The 20,756-nt window shown below is 34.5% G+C and overlaps 1 protein-coding gene across 1 annotated transcript in view; it reads right to left on the bottom strand.

Annotated features, from left to right (window-relative positions):
- Positions 1 to 5,084: 5,084 nt before the first annotated feature.
- The window catches only part of LOC106116740 (rho guanine nucleotide exchange factor 17), a 73,126-nt gene continuing 57,454 nt past the window's right edge, over positions 5,085 to 20,756 (bottom strand). The window contains exons 4-20 of the mRNA XM_013310718.1: positions 16,948 to 17,025; positions 13,661 to 13,843; positions 13,121 to 13,349; positions 12,299 to 12,611; positions 11,927 to 12,018; positions 11,342 to 11,564; positions 10,795 to 10,886; positions 10,513 to 10,643; positions 10,200 to 10,360; positions 10,023 to 10,118; positions 9,701 to 9,906; positions 8,570 to 8,750; positions 8,271 to 8,338; positions 7,799 to 7,932; positions 7,350 to 7,527; positions 6,903 to 7,073; positions 5,085 to 6,576 (exon numbers count right to left, since the gene is read on the bottom strand). Of these exons, the coding sequence (XP_013166172.1) occupies positions 6,290 to 6,576; positions 6,903 to 7,073; positions 7,350 to 7,527; positions 7,799 to 7,932; positions 8,271 to 8,338; positions 8,570 to 8,750; positions 9,701 to 9,906; positions 10,023 to 10,118; positions 10,200 to 10,360; positions 10,513 to 10,643; positions 10,795 to 10,886; positions 11,342 to 11,564; positions 11,927 to 12,018; positions 12,299 to 12,611; positions 13,121 to 13,349; positions 13,661 to 13,843; positions 16,948 to 17,025 (2,823 nt within the window). The 3' untranslated portion in view covers positions 5,085 to 6,289. The remainder of the gene's footprint in view (positions 6,577 to 6,902; positions 7,074 to 7,349; positions 7,528 to 7,798; positions 7,933 to 8,270; positions 8,339 to 8,569; positions 8,751 to 9,700; positions 9,907 to 10,022; positions 10,119 to 10,199; positions 10,361 to 10,512; positions 10,644 to 10,794; positions 10,887 to 11,341; positions 11,565 to 11,926; positions 12,019 to 12,298; positions 12,612 to 13,120; positions 13,350 to 13,660; positions 13,844 to 16,947; positions 17,026 to 20,756) is intronic.

Raw genomic sequence — 20,756 nt, 5'->3', positions numbered from 1 at the left:
GAGCTTAGAAACTAACTGTAAAACAATTTATAAGACTGAATAATTTTTTATAGCTCAAAACTGGCTGGCGTTTGAATTCGTCTTCTTCTATGTAAATAAAGTCGGAGTTCGTAGTAAATACGCTATTCCATATTTATTTCCTTTAGAAATGTATACTTATAAAGTTGAAAGTGTAAAAACAGTCAACGTCATAGCGGGTAAGCTTGAAAGGAAAGTGTAGTTTCTTTTTACAATCTCTCTCGGGGATTACGCTCCGTCTCGTCAAAGGCAATAAACATATTCCAGTGGCGCAAAATAAATAAATATAATAAAATATTATTATTAACACATGATAATATTCTAAAGCGTTGTCAAAATTATGGTATATATGTTAAGTTAATAAAACCACTCATTAAATAGTTTTGTTGTCCACTGTCTACGCTAAGCGCTACGTGTTTTGTAATTAAGATCGTAGAGCCTTGGGTGCTACGAGCTACGCCTTTAACTCGATATTTTCTTACTTTACTTAAAAGTATGGTTTGTGATTATTATTAACCGTCTCAAGATTTTCTTTTTATTATTTTTGTTCTCACGAATTTTATAAGGTTATGTAATGTTTAGATGGATGTTATTTATCATAGATATAGAATATAGTCTTAAAGAATATATGGGCTAGTTATTACGATTTTTTTTTAATTCCGGTGGGAGGAAGTCGCGGTTATAAGCTAGTATAAATATAAATTATATTAATCAAACATTCTTAGTTATTCTATCCAACATAAGTTGCATATAAACTATTTTTAGTTTTTTTCGTAATATCAATGCGTCGAAAAATTTATATCGATGTTGTGTTCAATTTGTGTGTTCAAAAATAAATGTTACTAAATCTACGTAGCGTCATGGCCGGTTACAGAATACGATGGATATATCACGATCAATTCTTATTCTGAAACTAGCATAAAACACGTAATGCTCAAGAAATCTATAATAGACAAGACATCGCCCGCGACTTCGTCCGCACTTAATTAAATAAAAAACCTAATTAGTAGCCTATGTGTTCCTTCAGACTGTTTATTTATTTATTTAAGCTTTGTACACAGTTTAAAGTACATAGTGTAACAACACTACATAGAAATACAATGATGTACAGGTGAGCTTAACTCTAAAAGAGTTCTCTATCCATGCAAAATTTCAACGATATCCATACGGTTGTTCTGAAGATACCTTCTAAGAAACATCCATCCATCCATTCAGACATTTGCATTTATTATATTAGTACTCTACAACTAGTACTGTGATGTCGACTAACTTTTTTGATATTTCCTTTAAAAGTAATTAATCTATTAAGTTTATAATGTTGATTTTAAGTGAACATTTTTTTTATATTGCTTCAAATACGGTCGAGAACCTGCTTCGTGCGTGGTAAAAGACGAAATGTACGGTTTTCAGAAAGAACCACAGTATTTATACATTTCCAGCATTGAAAGTGTTTACCGGCGCGTGTAATATGTACAAGAGCAATCTTGTTAAACTAACACACATAGGAACAAAAGGGAAGTTGGGGAATAATGGTGCATACTTCAAAATTTATTTATTTTTTTACATTGATTTTTTGTCATTTTACATACTATGCGAACTATAAACAATGTTGACCACTCTCTTCTTCTTTCTATTTCTCTGTAGTACATGCGCTTTGTTGTCCAAGTTGTTCATGCATGCTAATTTTATCAAATGTGATTTATTGTGAAACTTGCAATTAGGATTAATTAATAGTAATATATCTGCAATAAATGTATCACTTTTTTACATTTTAATTCTAATGGTCAAAAATAATTTAGTAGCATAGTGTTCCTACACACTATGTTCTACATTTATGTCTATTTCAGAGAGATCCGTGTAGCCGTTCTGGAGATACATATAAACAAACATCCGTCCATACATCCAAACATTGGCATTTATGATATTAATAAAATATCAACTTAATTGGTGCCAGGTACCATATCTTTATTTTAATTACACGTTATTTTTTATAATATTAGTCTCCCATTTTAGCCACACATCCTCTCATCCTTAGTGGCCAAATGTAATCAAAGCAACTGGACACAAATGTCAAGCGACCGCGCACGTACCTTTAAGATGCGGTCACTAAAAACGGGAGCTTTAAAAAAATGCAGATAAAGAAATAAATTACGAATTTTTACCATACCCAGAATCGTTAATGGTTACATTAACAGTCCCTTAATGTAGATTTCATCTATACTAAAGGGATATACGGCCGACTAACATCAACTGTTCTAAATATGTCGAAAACTCTTGCCTTTCGATAAATCTGCTTCAGTGAAAGTGAGGCCGATATCAATTGATTTACATATTATAGTCAAAATAAGTTTAATATATTCATTGGTTGGCCCTTTTGATTTTTGTTGAAATGATCTAGGGCTGCTTACAAAGCTAAAAAATTAATTTGGAACAATACTTAATGTTAGTGGTCTTCTAAGGTACTATATTAAGTATGATCAGGGGGAAGGGCTAGCCTTCTTTGCCTGGCAAGTTTTTTTTTGTAATTATTATTGTAAAATTTAAAGTAACAAAAGAAGTAAAGGAAGGTAGCTTCCCCTTATAACAGTCGTAAGCAATACGCAACTAGCAATGTTTTAATTTAATAACAGTCGCGGTCCCGGTAGAACTTGGTTAGGGGTAAAAAATGAAATACGTTGTGACAGCCCTTGGGGATAGGGCTGCCGCGCTACTATATAAACCTGAGGAGAAATCAAACCGCATTCAGAAACGGAGCATACGTTTTAGTGGACACTGTGCTAGAAGCATTGGAAGAACTCTTCGGTGATTATGATTTTGATCAAAACTCAAAAACTGCAGTAAAACTGTAAGTAAAATAATTTACAGTAAATTATAATTCATTTAGTGAATTTTCTTTAACAACGAATCCTTTTTTTGGGTTTAAATTTATGTTAACATTATGTGATTCGGCTAATAATATAATGTTCTTTTTTCAGACACCAATATGCTGAAAAAGTGGTTGCTTTTGTTACCATCTCTGGTCCTTTTAATAAATCATATAACATGTCACAAGAATGGTACATTACCTAAGAATAATCCAAATAAGAAATATGAGATGAACGGAAAATTTAAAGAGAATCGAATGAAACGATCGTTGAGTATTGAGCCTGAAAAGATACTTCTGCCTCTGAGCTCTAAGTTTATCGATAATGAATTAGAAGAGAAAGAAAATCAAATGAATTCGGATTTGGATCAACCTTTTTGGGGAATGAGGGGACGACGAGAAAGCTCCGAAGAAGAATTATACGCTGATGATTATCCACAGAAAAATTGTAAAAACTGCTACAAAAGCTTATTGACTAACACCGGTGGCACAAAAGAGACTCTATCTCCTTTTTGGGGCAATCGTGGCAGGAGGAGTTCGGAGGAAATTGACGACAACACTATCCCTGATAATCCATTTTGGGGTAATAGAGGAAGGAGACAGGAGGATGAACCATTTTGGGGAACAAGAGGACGAAGAGAACAGGACTTACCATTTTGGGGCAACCGTGGACGCAGAGAAGAGATAAAAGTAAAAAACAAGAAGATTTTAAATGGAATGATGATGGATCGGGATGATATTGAACCTTTTTGGGGTAATCGAGGAAGAAGAAAAGCTGGAAAACTTACAACCAATGGAGTTTTCATTGATGATGTTGAACCATTTTGGGGTAACAGAGGTCGAAGAGATACTATTGAACCGTTTTGGGGTAGTCGTGGTAGACGAAAAAGTGCAACTTCAAGTAACATAAATACACAAAGAGGACTTTTTTCGGAAAAATATGTACCTAAAGGACAATTAAGAGATTATTCTAAAATGATGAATAACGTTGAAAATAATATGGAAAACTCAAGACAGCGTAGAAGCGATGACTTTTTAGATAATTTTAACAAAGAACATGAAAGGAAACTGTTACATTTATTAACAGGGATAATAGGTAACAAATTACGGAACAAAGCAAATTCTATGGACACGTCTGATTTTAGTTTACATTTCAAACCAACGGAACCAGAAACGATACTTGATGATAGAATGTATGCAGACCAACCGCGTTACATTTTAGTAGAGAGAAGTAGTCGCTCTTCGGCTGAAGATGATCCATTCTTTATCACCAGAGGCAAAAAGTTTTTTGAAACACCTAGAGGTAGACGGGGTGTGATAGAAGAACTTGTTAAATCTGTCCGAAACGATCCTTATTATATCGCTCGAGGTAAAAAAAATCTCGAAAATGTTAAAATTGGAAACGCGACGATCTCAAAAAATGATTTCGATAAAGCATCCGAATTAATTTGTTCAACCATTGATTTATTATCAAAAAGAGACAAGAATAAAGTTAAAAGAGATGTTAACGAGAGTGATAGAGACAGAAGAACTATATTGAAGAAATTAGCTGCACAACTTCAAGATGATCCATATTTTGTTAGTAGAGGAAAGAAAAACGACAATACGAAGATTGATAATGAAAATTTGGAAGTACTTATTAATCAAATGGCGTCAAAATGCGATTAAAATGTTACTGATGTTCGTTAAATATATTTAAATCCTATTTTACCAAAATGTAGGAGCTACGTATGGAAAGTATATGTAGTATAACTATAGCTATATGTTATAGCTGTATTTCTTAAATGGCTGCAATACCTTTCTAATTAATTACATGTAATTAGCGCAATTATTATCAATAAACACTGTGGCAAATAACATGTTTTATTTGAAAAAAAAAGACTAATTATCTGTTGCCTATCGCTTGTACTGCGACGCACGGAACAGAATATTTTCTATTACTCTGCATCCTTTTCTTATAAGAAAAGAGTGAGAAACGAAAGATGCCTAAAATAAAATTTTAACGGTATGTATGTCATTTTTGGTGTCTAATTTATCCTGCTCCCTTGTACCAACCGAGCGTAAGAGGTTTTATTTTAAGCACGGAATGCAATCTCTTTCTTATAAGGAATAAGAGTTACGAATGCATTTTGAACAGGTCTTTCGACAGTGTAAGCCTGCGTTAATAATTAATAATGTCAGTAAAATAAAATAATTGTTTAGTGCGACGTCATTTAATCATTTTGCAATATTATAAGTACAGAATACCTACTTTTTTCAAGCGTTTAACAATCAGTTGCTCCTGTAGGTTTGAAGAGAACATTTTTTGAGCAATTAATTTATATGTCAATTTTTTTATATTCTCACAACACATATATTTTGATAATATAGACATAGAGATATTGATAAAATCGTACAGTAGACATTTTTCCATCTAATATTTTAACTATATTTATGATTAAAAATTTTCTCTAGTAATGCAATTTTTATAAACGTACCACCTATTTTTAATACGGTACAAGCGGTCAAGAAGCCTCAAAGAAATGGTAAACTTATTAAATAATAGTGTCATAGAAGCGCAAAACAAATGTTTCTAATCGTAAGTTTTCACTACCGTAACATTCATACAAAAACACAGTGATATCTCTTTCATTCTCTATGATAAAAGTGAGATAGACATGTTTGTATAAATGTTTCGGAAACCCATTACAATTGGCAACGTGTACACACGTGCAGTTCTTAAATTGCAAAAAAAAACTATATAACTATTCGATTCACGTTATATTTGTTTAATTCATTACATCTATATTTCTTTCTAAAATCTAATAGTAAAATATCTGTACATTTACAATTGTGAGAGTTAATCAAAATTAACTGACACGTCTAGTCAGATAAGGGTATTTGGCCCGATGAGATAAAACCATACGACAGCTTTAATTCAAAAAGGATCAACACTTTTTGTCACTGACGGAGGGCGTTAGTGAGCTGTCGTAGTTTAGTTTCTCTATTGCCCACCGGGTCAGATATCCTCGTCGATCTATAATATAACAGATATATGGCCATTCAACACTTTCATGATATGGACAAGTTACAAGTATATAGATTTTTTCTAAAAACATTTTTATTATATTTAAAACTTCTATTATAAGGTACATAGCAGGCCGTTGTGGACCGAAAGAAACCATTTTAATAATACTGCGTGTTAGAAATATATTCGTAATTTCGACAAAACGTTCATGATTTGACATTTAATGTCCTAACTTAATAATCTCATACGCTGACGAGTATCCATCCTTAGCTCAGGACGATCAGGCTCTTGGATATTTCGATTCAAGCGTCACAAACACCTAACATCAATTTAAAACTTTAATACGAAACGCATACGGTTGCATTTCGTTTTCTTGTAACCCTGTAGGCCGTGGATTCGTTTCAAACTCTCCAAAGAAGCAAATGATTTGTCGAGTCCTCTCGCCCAGCGTCTTCGGACATCGTTGAACTTCTGAAATCTTCGTAGCCGTCTCCTCCGGAAATTATTAAAGTTTCTTTGTTATTTTGGGTATTTTCGGCTTGTTTTTGCATTTTCTCCGCATTAGCTGAGCGTCGGCTTAGGGCTTTCGTTTTGAGAGTCTGCGTTGGCTTTGCGGGCTGCTTTTGCGGCGCTGGATTCTCGACAACGGTCAAGAATCGTACGTGGCCAGTGTGGCCGTAGTTAATACCTAGAAAGCCAATAGTTGTTAACATTATAATTTGTAAATGCAACATTAAATTAAAAACATTGTAGTATTTTGGTATGATCTCAATGGGTGATTTATTCACATAATTTTAAAAATGTGTGATTTAATGTTCATTTCACAAAAGTGTGTACAAAAACACGTATATACATCATGATAAATTGTGTAAATCTGTGTACAAGTAAATGAATTAAAATTATATACGAATTTTTGTATAAACGTATATTCAAATGTGTGTAAAAATTAGTGTAGGTGTATGAAAGTTGTACATTTATATACAATTTGCACTAATGTTTGTTTGGTGGACTAACCGGTGAGATGCGGCACGGTAAATGCGCCAGTGCGCTTATTTGGCGAGTTGTGTAGCGGCGCAGAGAGCAGCACGCCTGCGCTGGTCCCCACCCACAGTGTGTCGCGGTGCGCCAACAGCGCCGTTACACGCAGGCACGCCGCCTTGTGCTGCCGGATTATCTCGTCGCAACCTTACCATACAAATTATATATAATCATTAAAAACTGTGTAATAAAGGTTACAGGACGACTAAAGTCTGTGTACTTTACTATCGATCAAGATTTTTTGTATTATAAGAAATATTGTAACAGATGTATTATAAGATTTTCCGTTTAGGGGGGGGGGGGGCGTTTGTTGTGCTTGAACATGGATATGTCTATTTTAAGTTATACCTACTTCTCATTAGGTTAACATTTCTTGTAAAACGAATCAAAGTAGCAATGAGGGAGTGCCAAATGTCCCCGTACCATGTAACATCTTGGTGACCTGCGGCGTGATGTTGATCTCGGCGAGCTGGTCGCGCGTGGTGGCGTGGTAGCAGCGTAGTTGCGCCGCGTTGTGTAGCGCCAGCCAGATGGAGCCGCCCGCCACCGCCATGTGACTTATCGGCTTCGACTCGGAACTTATTTGGAATGTTTCGTCAACCTGACAAAATAACCACAATCATATTGCTTTTAGTCAGGAAAAGAACTATCACAAGTCACTAGGTCTCAAAAATTATACACATTTATTAAGACCTAGGAACTATGTTTAACTGCCTAACTCTTAGTAACTTAAGGGTAAAGTTTTTCCAGGAGTCACAAAATATTAAGCGGTAGAATTTTAAAATATTAACGAGCGACATTTACACACTCATCTATATCATGTTTCATATTCTTATCAATGTAGAGTAAGGAGTTTATATGTTGTTTTGTACCTGCAAGGAGTGCGGGTTGATAATCTTGATGTGGGAATGCGTGGCACACCACAGTCGGCCCGCGGACAGCAGCATGCCGCTCACAGGTCCTCCCGCACCCACGCACAGCGTCGCGCGCTCGCACCACGACCCATCTGCACAGCACAAATAACATCACCACAACATATAACAGCACAAATCTCATCACCATATATATATGTACAAGTCTCGCGTCTCACTATTGCCTTAATAATAGATATCTTACTATTACTAATATTATGAATGAAAAAGTTTGAATGTTTTGAAGATATCTCCAGAACGATTACACAGATCTCGCTGAAATTAAATAGATAGAGCCACTAATTAAGTGTTTTTTAAATCATCGCAGACGGATTCGCGCGCGACAGCTAGTACTGTGTTAAACCTATAAGAAGATGGTATGCAAATTGTTCAGTCTTTGGTTTTTCGCAGACTGGTTGTTATTAGTACTCACCAATATCCCGGCAGTAGACCACAAGATCGCCGTTGCCAAGAGCAACAAATACTTTGCCCTCCATGTACCTTTAACAAAAGCCATTTTACAACAACTTTGTGTGTTCATTAACATAAAACAGCAGAATAGTTAGTGAATTTACAATTATAGTTAAGAAAATCCCTCGATAGGGGGCGCAATAATTCAAGATGTAGATTTCTTTTACGAATCTAAATTTAGTCACCCTTAGTGACTTTAAAAAATTATGATTTAAGTATCAAATGTCCTTCCAGGATTCTACTTTTAACCAAAATACTCACACTATAGAATGCACGCCAGAATTGTGTTGCAACTTGATCTTGTTCTTCTTAATCCTGATATTATCTAGGCAGTTGTAGACATGTATGCAGCCGTCTTCTGTACCCAGCCACATGGTGGGCTGGTTGGCGGATGTGCTGCTGTCTTCTGAGGACTGACGGCTGGTCGGTGATGATAATGTGCCTGTAATGTGAATGACATTCCTTATTTTTATTTTGTGACAGACAAAATTTTCAAAAAAAAATTTTTTTTGGTATAAGCCACACAGATACATCATGTTCAAAAAATGTTACATATTTTTATAATACATTCATACACTTATTTTATTAACCCTTATTGTGGTATTATTTCTTTTTTGAATAAAAGCAAAAAACAAAGTTTAAAAAAAACTAAGTTAAAAATTATTTTAAAGTCATCGTATATTTTTATGAAGTTGTATTTATGGTTTTTATTTATTTATCTACAAGCTATTTATTAATATGTAAAAATTACGAGAAGCAAAACATGCTACAAAATGTAAAGTTGTCCTACCAGCCATAATACGTCCAGGTACTTAGTGAGACAGAAAGGGTAAAACATATTGGTTAATAAGTGAGATAGAAAAGGACATACAGATATAAAGGAAGAATTTATATATGTTATAAAGTAACAGTAAAAAATAAAATTTAGTAAAATATTATAAATGTTAAAGGAATTAGCTACAATTATGTAAAGGTTAAGAAAAACTTTTAGTATTTCTTGCACCAAAAATATTGAGGTAAACAATTAGGATTATTCTATTATTGTACAGGTTTAACTTTTTAATTTGAGTTGAGGAACATATTTTACAATATTTTGTATGTGATTAACGAACATCCTATAATAACAATAGATGTTCAATTATTTTGTAGATTATATCAAAATGGATTTACATAATTTCCAAATTATTCAATTCGAATCAGTAGTTTCAGTGCCTATTTAATGCAAACAAACAAATGAATTTTGATATTAGTATAGATAAACTAGCACTTGACTTGATTACACATGGTGCTAAGTGCAATGGTCGAAAAATGCCGAGTGCCTATTCATTATACTCTTGAAGGCCCACATCGTATTTGAAGAAACACGGGTCGCGGGCAACAAGTTCCACTTACCACTAGTGATGCCCATAGCCTGCTTGTCAACTGCGGGGTTGGAGCTAGACTTGATGACGGGGTGCACCTGCATGTGCGCGTGGCCGGTGTGTGGAGTACTCAGGCTCTTGCTGTGCGCAGGCGTAGGCCGCTCCCCACGTTCTCCACGCTCTCCGTCCGGGTTCTCGCTCGATGAACCCTCGTCATCATCATCGCTTGACGATGAACTGTGTACAATGAACGTGTTGTACAATTCTTATTGATTTCATAGATTTTAACACTAAAGTTCTAAAGTAAATGAGAGATATCCATGTGCACTGAATAATGTATACTTCTTTCCTACCTGTCTAAGCGGATGTTCTTGCAGCTATCATCAGGATCTGATATGCTGATGCCAGGTTTCCCAGTAGATCCCGTACTGTTTAAAGAACTGGTGCTCCTAGAAAATACACGTTGAGGTATAAGTGCCTTAGCTGTGGTAAGCTGCAATCAAAAATAATAATGAACTCAAGCCACTAACGGAATATCCAGCGTGTGTTGGCGCGTGAGTGCGGGTGCGGGTGGCACGCAGGCCACGCATAGTATGCGCGCGTTGCACACACCGTTGCACGATGTCACCTGCGGCTTTGGAGATAGCGTCAGCACGCACACCTGACCAACGTACCCGTCACTATTGCACACCTGAAAATATAAAAATAATAAATGTAATCAAAACATCAAAACATGGTGCTATTATCGTCAACACTAGCGTCTTCTTTCTATATTGTGTTTCGATTATTTCTCTTTATAACGCGTCCCCTCCTCTTTCAAATCCATTCCTTCTACCAACTTACCCAAACATCAGGAGCCTGTCCCTTCGGTGGTAATGTAGGCGCGGCACACGTGAACTGCAAGCCGGCTCGCGTTTTACGTATTGGAACAGGTGAGAGGAACTCAGGAGCGGGCCTTTCGTGCCCGTACACACCTACAAAGGGACGAATTTGTTTTAGAATTTTCTAGATTATTTAAACGTTTGAAATTGATGATTGATGTAACAGATAAAGTTTTTTCGTTCTGTTTGTTTTAAAGTCTACAATTTTACCCTTAATTTCTTCACAATAGTGATAAACACTTACACAACTTTTGTTTGGTTTCATTTATCAATTCCTCCCAACTGCTGCGCTTCTCCGTTTTCGGAAAGATTATAGTCAAGTTTTCGGGTCCATTTCTGAAAAAGATAAGATATTTACATTAGAACCGTCGTAGGTAAGATACATTAACCGGGAAAATGGTAAGTTTTTGGACAACAATTACTTCTTTCAGTAATTAAGTTCTTGTCAACGAGTTTAAAAGAGACTACTTTTTTAAGTATATTATGTGGTGATAACTACGATTTTTGTAGCTGTTTGTTGATTTATTCTTGCTGGGTAATAATTATTTATTTTGACTGCTTTTAGCATTTTTGGCGCCCTGGGTGAGATTTTTGCAGCACCCCTTTTTTGGCACTGTGGGAAAATATTAGTGCAGTCCAGGCTTAAATATCCGAATCTGGTAACTGCGGCGCCCCCTTATGCCTGGCGCCCTGGACGTTTACCCCACATCGCCCTACCCTAACAGCGCTACTGACCGGACTAAGTGCATAAGGGTTAGCCTAATTGTTCATGTGCTTTCTTTAATACTCACGGAGTATTAACGCTAATCTCCATATAGCAGAGTTGAGTATCGCTGGCCTGGCGGTCAAGCAGCTGTCGGTTAGCGGCGAGCAGCGCGTCCCGCACGAGGTCCGCGAGCTGCGCGTGCGGCGCGTGCAGTGCAGCCACCTGCCTCGATATCTGCGTCAACGTGCTCACGTCCTCCGTCAGAGACGCCACTTCTTGCATTATGCGACGCACGTTCTCATCTTTGGCTGGAAAATAAGATTTATTCCTGGTCAAATATTGCACGACTCAATAATCGTTGCTCAAACTTTATTTTTCAATAGAAATGGTTAGATTAAGTATTATTGTTATTGCGCACTTCATATATGACACTTCACCAGTTTTTTTTTTTATCGTTGACAAACTATTATTTTACTGTGTAACACTTACCAGGTGAACGTCGTATGCCTCTGGTTGCTTCGTAAAATAAAAATATATTTGACAATTATTAAATACACACATTCATAATGATGATGAATATTAAATTTAATGAAATGATGTGTATTATAATAATTTTATTTTAATGGAATGCGCAGTAATCTATGTATTAAACTTTATGTAATTAATTTACCTTTAACAATTTCGAGATCAGCCAAAGATATCCTCATTAGTAGTTTGTACTTATTCCCCTCCATCTGACTCGCTATGCTGCTTTGGTATGTTCTGTAATAAAACATATGAAATATTCAAATTATGCGTTCAAAAGGATAAATAACTAGCTTTTACCCGTAACTTCATCCACGCATATTTGAAAACAAAACTTAATTAGTAGTCTATGTGTTCTTCTACACTCTACGAGTACATCTATGTAAATTTAATCGAGGCTATTTCTACATATATGCGAAATTTCAGCAAGATCCGTTTAGCCGTAACAAATATCTATCCATCTAAACTTTCGCATTTATAATATTATTAAAATTAGTATCTCTCATGTTGTACTTACGGAATAGGCTTCTTAATAGTCCCTGTCCGCCTTTTAACACTGGTTATAAGAAGAGTATCATTGAAAAGGAAGAGGGCTCTATCTTTAATAGTCCCCTGTGCAGACGGCATAGTGACCATTTCGTGTTTTATAAACGTTCGGTCTGCAGTCACCAGACTTGATAGACCCTCGATCATTTGTTCTAACTCCCTCATCGTTTGCTGTTGTTGCTCCATTTCTAAGCTCTCCCTTTCCGTGCAGTTTATTAACTCTAATAGTTCATGGATCTCTTTCTGAGCTTCTAATAGAAGTTTGTGATCTGGATGTGATTGATCTGAAAATTTGATATTGAAACAAACATGAATTTCAATTTTATATCTGTATCATTATTCATTCCGCGTTTTTTTGCTAATATGGAATGGTGCGGTACTCAATCGCAAAGTTACGTGATGAGGCATATTAAAAATTCATCATCATCATCATCATCAGCTCACTATACGTCCCCACCGAGGGGCTCGGAGCCTACCCTAAGTTTTAGGGTGATTAGGCCATAGTCAACCACGCTGGCCAAGTGCGGGTTGGTTGACTTCACACATATCTTTGAATTTCTATTAAAAAATTACATTGACTAAAAAGGTTTTAATTTTTAAATTGTGTATAAAACTAAAGGAAAAATCTAACTGAATATCTATATTCATCGTATTAGTTGCTATCCAAATTAAAAAATAAAATCTCTCGAAATATCATGACATATATCATCGCAAGGTATTATACATTACATCCACGCAAGCATTAGCCTCTTTGTTCGTCTATCTAGTAAACAGGATTTTAAAGACACTATACCTGTATGCTTGATCAGTCTTTGTATCAAGAGTTTGTAGCTGGGGAACTTCTGCACGGGCTTGATGAGCAAATTGTCCAGCGAGAGCTTGCCCTTATGGTCGCGCGCCATCGCATCAAGGAACTTTGCGAACGCCGGCCGTGACGCCGCCGCCGTCTTTATCGTCTCCTTTGCCTTCTTCAAATTGTTGATGAATGACATGTATGTATCCATTACTGTTGGTTTTGTAAACTGAAATGAACAAAGAATTTATGTGAAAAAATGAAAAATGAAACTTTTGTCTATGAAGCCCTTTGAAGATTTTCGGTTCTTACTTAAACCATGATGATTTAAAAAAGGAAAACTTTAATAAATTATGTTAGCCTTAAACCATGATATATCGCGATATAAAGTTAAATAGCTGAACAACATCACGCAACACAAAAATCTCAGGAAGTGTCGATTATCTGATTTAATTAATATTTTCCAGCCCAATTCATTATGAACTATTTTTCATTGGAAACAGTTACGGGAACCAATAGTACACTTATAAAAAATCTTACCACGTCTAAGAAGACGTCTCCTACTTTCTGCTGCAGGTCCCATTGTTCAAGTCTTCGTCTCAGTTGCTCGAGGAATACTTGGTGCACGTTCAATATTGCCGGCACTTGGTAGAATATCTCGTCGACGACGAACGCGTCCAGAAGACCTGCATTCTCGGGACTCTTTAGTGGCTGCAGGTATTTCTGAAAAAAGTAAAAAAAAAACAATTGATATTCCGCCTTCAGAGCGGCAGGAAGAATTATTATGATTTTTTCCTGATCTTTTTATTCCTTCTTTTGTTTTTCATCCTTTTATCGTTTTTCATTGCAATGTGAATTTACCATGAGACAAGCTCCATAGTATTTTGTTTTTACGTCCCACAACTAATTAAATTTAATGTTAAAAATGTCATTATCCTAATCTTTGTGGTTGCCAACAGGTAGTACAAGAGCTAAAGATGACTTCTCAATGCCAAGTTTATTCCCAAATAAAATAATCAGTCTTTGCCTACTTTTTATTAAACTTAGTGTTAAAATTAAACTTTTATATAGAGAGTATATACGTAACTTGTAAAGTCTCGTATTAGGCTTAATATCTTGGATTCCGACACGCATCGCGCCGTAACTTCGAAGCAATAAAACCTAGTTTATGACAAATCAGCTGTGAAATTTATAAGCGCCGTTAAATCGTTTTAACGCTTCCCCGACGTTATAAAGTGTTAAATTACTCCATTAGACACGTAGTCTTACTTACATTTGATGTCGTTTCATAATCACTAGGGCTCGTAATGGTTGCTCACAGGAACTTTTAATAATATTAAACTTAGGGTTAGGAACCCAGAATATGTTAAGGAATAATTTACAATCCGTAAGGCGTATTTTAAAAGCAAATGTTTTCTCAAAAATTTATGCAAAATGTCGGTGTAATCATATTAAAATGTAACGTAGTCGCGGGAACTCTGGCCACGCTGATAAAATATTCAAAATGCATTTGGGGAGTATGTTTAAAAAAAAATAAATTAAGGGCGTTCCACACGCTATAAATTCGTTATGAAGGTACATAACGGCTTGCATTTGTATGTGAGCAGGCTTACTGCTGTTATAAAAGAGACAAAACACTGACGCATGAATGCAGTACGCCGCATTGAAATTATATTTGAGTCCAGTGAAATTGATCCAGTGGATTTACTTGATTAGTATTACCGAACAAATAGAACTTCTAGAAGATAGATCTACCTGATTTATCGTGAGGTTTTGATGCCAAAATCTACGTTTAAAAATATTGATATCACAGTTTTTTCAAAGATGAAAGGGATGACGATATGTTTTATACATACAGGTGTAGGTGGCAGAAACCAACGATTAGTCATTTAGGAACCATTTTATTAGGAAAGTGAACTTGATTTAAATTTAATTATTTAAATATTGTTTTCTTGAAGAATACTCGGAATCACAAGTTGAGATCTCATTGTTGATATTTTTTAATTGCTTAAGTTTTGGAGCGTTGAAAATAGAAAGCATATTTTCGGAGTCCGTCCTTCATATAATAGGAGTGTGAGAGGAGGTGTAAAGGGTGTTACCCTCCACTGTAAGGGGTGCAAAATTTTCACCCCGCACCAACGAGATTGGCATTGCGAAAATTGAGTAACATATGACTTTTAAACTTTAGTATTTTATGAAACAAAATGCAGAATGTTTTGAATTCAATATTTTAAAAGGAATTTGTTTAACGATTACAAATTGATTTGGTTAAATATGATATTGAGATAAATTTCACTTTTAATATTTTTATATATAATTATAATAATATTGAAGCAAACTTTTAAAATATTTGTAGTAAATTGTGTTTATGTAATCTACAATTTTTATTTTTGTAATAATTTTTATTTTCGTTTTTTTTTATTTAAATTCAGATTGAACTAAATCAAATTATGAAAATTTATAATGTTCGTTGTGCATTGCTATATTTTAATTTATTTATGAGTACATTGTTTAATGGACAAAGCTTTAGCTGGCTTCGACACTCAATTTTCGCAACGACAGATTAAGAGAACGAGGAAAAGGCCATAAATCTGACTGAGACAGCCCTGGTATTTCATCAGCATCGTAAATATAATGAATTTGTCATTCGCCAGTTAATTCGTAACGGATGGACGGAAAGACTGACTTATTATAATTTTACTGTGCCCTTGCAAATTACGGATATGTATCGAGCGCAGGGAAAGTATGCCGGTTATATTCATAGCATATTCTACCTTATTACTAAAGCGCTTTGAGTCAAAATTCATTAACTGAAATTCAAACAGTTAGTTGTTTTGCATAGAATGCTTTCATCGTCAATTGAAGATAAATTTAAGATTTATATTTTTAGCCAGTAACTCGAGTCTTATTTATCTTATTTCCAATTCATATGAAATAATTTTAATAACAGACTCATTATATTATAATTAAAATGGAAACGTTGATTTCAATTTAGGAATATATGATCAACCGTTGGTTTTTGAGACCAAAATATCTTAGATAAAACTGGCAACTTATTTTAAACGGCGGTTTGTTCTCGGAAACCCGCGGTTAATAGACGCATGCTTCACTATAGTAAACCGAACAACGCTTGGTTATTTGTAACATAAATTTAAACGTAATTTCATAATTTCTTATTCGTGCGATTTCCGTAAACATCTTTATTGGTATATGGAGTGTCCTCGTCTCCAGTTTGGCAACAATCAGCTTCCCGTGACCACTAAAACTGTCGTGTGGTTAAAATATGTCATCTTATTTAAATATACAGCTTTATTAAAGCTGGTTAATGCATTATGACGTTTTGATTGGAATTTATAATTATTAAAAACCTATATTTCAACTGTAATATCTTTCTTGTTGATTTTGATTTACGAATTATATTTTAGTTTACGAAATTGACTGCTATAATATATTTATCTTACTAATATTATAATTGCGAAAGTTTTTATTTAGTTCGTTATTACGTAATTTTAAAACGGTTGAAGAAAACAGTCTAGAACTGTTTATACGTACGAGGCTCGTATGTAGGCTGCACTATACAACTTTTTTCATTTAATTTCACGTGAATAAAGTCGCGTACGACAGCTATTACACAACACATTTGAACTTGTAGTTAAACGTGAGTTTTAACCCTTTGACCGTTTCATGACATAACCTTTCGCTGAGGTAAAAATTGAATCAGTTTTAAATTTTTAATATTTATTATTATTAACTCCTGTTTTAGAATCGTTTGTATAGTCTTAATTTACGCTTAGATTTTTTGGCGTTTATAATTTAAAAAATATTACCTTTACTAATATCTCCAGCGCCTCCACATAAGACTTCTCTGTTTCATACAGCTCGACAACAACGTGCGTCCTTGTGTCCTGTAATTATAAAAAAAAAGTTGTAATTATTTTGCTAACACAAACAAAATCTCTCTATATATATGCAACAAAGTTGATATTTAAAACTGGACGTGATTGTAAAAAATCTATACACTTTAAGGCCCGCCTTTACTGAAGGCGTGAGGCGAAAAGCAAATGCGCGGATACGGCCGCGCGCTCTTTATATTTTAAGCGCATTTTGCCTCTGACAGCGCCTTAATGCTCAAGTTCTTAAAAACCAATAACGTTCTTTCCCAAAAATCTAGCAATTTTAGCCTAAATTTATTAAGATTAATTATTTTATTATATTTTACCGAAATTACCAATTTTCCGAAAAAGCTAGCATAAAATACGGTAAGTAGGTATATGATGTTCCGCAGTCTATACGCACAATAATAAGGAAATATAACACTACATTTAGTTTGGTATTAACAAAAGATAATATCACAGTAAGATGAGAATCTTCCATTAACGGATTATGTGATATCTTCACGACACAATATCGATATCTCGAGCTCTGGTTAATGGTTTTTAAGATACAGGATCAAATAATAATAGAATATACTGTTTTTAGTTAACATTTAGTGAGTACGACAAACTATACTTCCCGTTGACTAAAAGTGAAATGAGTATCATCACAACAGTAGTCAGGGGATCCTCCTCATGACTTATGTTGCGTGTCTTTTATTTAATATTCCATGCCTAACCCTCGGTTTTCACTGTCGGCACACTTGTATTAAAACATATTGTCATTCCGCCATCATTATTCTCTTTTAAAAGGTCATTTTGTAGTACAGTTATTTTCGGTCGCGTTTAAACATTTCTAGTCGTTATCAAACAGGCAGTCGTGAGAGACGCGCTGCAACGTAATCGTTGGAAGCGAATCATCTACTCCAGAACTAATTCTGATGCTGACCATGATCATCAGCCATGAACACCGACTCTAAAGAAAGAGATTCATTATCAAGTTATGCATATTGCAGGTTTCCAAGTTTAAGGTGACAGTCATATGACTATAGTACGGTTTTTGTCAAACATTTGCGCCAACATGGAATCAAACAAGAGAAGAGTACAGTAACCTTGTGTCAGTAATAAAGCGGCTACAGTAGCGCACTTGGACATAATTGATGAGGTATCGATCGCGCGCGAGGTCGCGGCCCAAGCTGATAAGAGCGGAGTTCTTAAATCATTATCGTATACAGATGTTTAACATTCAGAGATATCAATAAATTATTAGTAAACAGGTTGTCAATTTATCAAATCAATTTCATTGTTAATTTTTTATTAACGTAGCTTTTCTATATTCTGGTTAACGGATTTTTTTTTTGGTAAAATGGTAGCCGATTTTTGTTAAATTTATATTTCTTGTACCATTCCAACTAAGCTCCACGCTTGTGCTGTAACATGGTTTTCGACAATAGTCGAATGACGGGATTCGAACTCCCGACCACGTGATTGGAAATCCGTACCCTTAACCATAAGGCTATTGAAGCTTTACATGAAATTTAAAGTTTAAATGACATAGATTTTCGTACAAAAATTAATCTTAACAGCGCAAAGAATTAAAAACATTTAACTCAAAGCTTTTGTGTACATTTTAAGTTAATGACAAAAATACTGAAATTTTAACAAATATATCGAATTTGTGTTCGACTACGAGTCTAACGTAGGAAGGAAAATTCCAAGAGGGCAAGTTCTCTTGATAATCCTCTAGCTACTAAATCGACTTGTACTAGATTTCTAGACGTGTCTGAAAGCTTTATTTGTTATTCTGATGATTCAACGTCAGATTTTCCTCATCGTATACTAAATCTCTTTCAACATACAACATAAAAACAATAAATGCAAAGTTTATGAACTGTCTTATTTGTGTTTGGGGAAACATATTTTTTTATCAACATTTATATGTGCCATGAAAACATTACCTATCTTTAATGTGTGTAAATATAGTCTAGGAGCTAACGTTGAAACAGATTACCTTTTACACAAAAAAAAATTACTGAAACGTTAGACTTATAAATATTGTATCTACTTTTCTTAATATCCTTGTACTTTGAAATATATACTCGTATTTATAGTAAATTAAATATCACATTCGGAAGGTTAAGCAGAAAATCTATGAGAGTAGTCAATGAGGGTGCTAAATATGAGGTAGTTTTCTGTACTTTTTTATATTGAATTTCTTGAAGTTGCAAAATACGCATTATATATTAAACATATAAGTTTAAGGCCGAAGCTTATCTCTTGAGCGCAGGTCAAATTATCCGTCAAAACGAAAAATAATTAAATAAAAAAGAATGAAATATGTATTATATGTTACAACTAAAATAAAATAAATTATATTTACATTCTTACAGTAATTAAATGACTAATTAATTAAACTACCAAAATATTACTATAAACTATATACTAAAACTAAACCAAACTAAAAATAAAACTAAATAATATAAAAAATCGACCCCAAATCGCTGCGGTCGCACGGTAGGGTTCCCATACGCATTTAATTTTCATCTAGTAAGATTTGTTTTTCAGAAGTATTTTTTTTAATTCTTACATGTTAACATGCCATGGTTCTCTGAGCGTGACTGACTCTTATCCTATAAAATTGTCGATAGCGTATTGAAAGCTAAAACTGTCGGCGTACCAATACTCGAAATGTTTGGAGTTTCCCCGTCGCAAATGTAATGCGTGGACGGTTTACCGTCAGTGTCGTGTAATCTTTAATCAGAATCCATCACAGGTTCATAGTCATATCATTTTTTAAGAATATAATCGACTCTGGTCACTATTTTAGAAAACTTCCCATTTTAAATAGAATACAATATTTCAATGAGACAGATTTCTGATTATTAATTAAATAATAGTCAGAAATAAAAATAATAGTCAGAAAAAATTATACATAAAAGATTTGCGAAGTCCAAAAAATAAATAATTTGAAAATATGTGAAGAGACCGATGGCTTTCTTTTATTAAGTTTTATCAACGCGTAAGCAATTAAGATTGAACAAATAAATAATTCAGGGAACTGACCTAATTACGTTTAGCTTTTAATTCTATTAAGGCCGGACCCGCCCGCCTTGATGACTTATAAATCTGCAATTACCCGCCATGAATTGGGTCACAAGAGCTATAGTTACGTCCCCTAGACGAACCTGCGGTTAGACTCGTTCTTTCTTTTAAATTTACATTTATAAATGTATGTCTAGGTCTTACTGAACAACTGTCTGTCTTTTATACGATGTACTAGCTGTCGCCTACAATGCTGCCCGCGCGGAATTTAAAAAAAATCTTTATTAGTAGCCAATGTGTTCTTCCAGACTTCTTCTTACTTCTACATCTTTGCCAAATTTCATCGACTTGTATTTCCGTGCATCAGAAGGGTAAGGAAGGAATTTAATTTATACATCTAAGAATTCACCTTTTAAAATTTCCTAATAAGGGTTTAGTTTCCAGATTAACTAACATTATAAATGCTTGAGCTAAACTTTATTTATATCCATTTGAAAACTAGGAGCAAACCTGTTGAAAAAAATATCTACTTTGAAGTACCGAATTGTGAAGGTTTTAACGAATGTATTCAAAATCCAAACGAGTTTTTGTAAATTTATAAACTTTTTGCTAGGGTTCATGGAAAGTTTTGAACTTGGAAGGTAATTCGGCAGTTAATGTGAGTAGCATAACAACTTGTTAATATTATAAATGCGAATGTTTAGATGGATATTTGTTTGAAG

The sequence above is a fragment of the Papilio xuthus genome, unplaced genomic scaffold, assembly GCF_000836235.2.
Source record: "Papilio xuthus unplaced genomic scaffold, Pxut_1.1 DF827714.1, whole genome shotgun sequence".
Taxonomy (NCBI): domain Eukaryota; kingdom Metazoa; phylum Arthropoda; class Insecta; order Lepidoptera; family Papilionidae; genus Papilio; species Papilio xuthus.
This window is presented reverse-complemented; position numbering and strand designations above follow the sequence as displayed.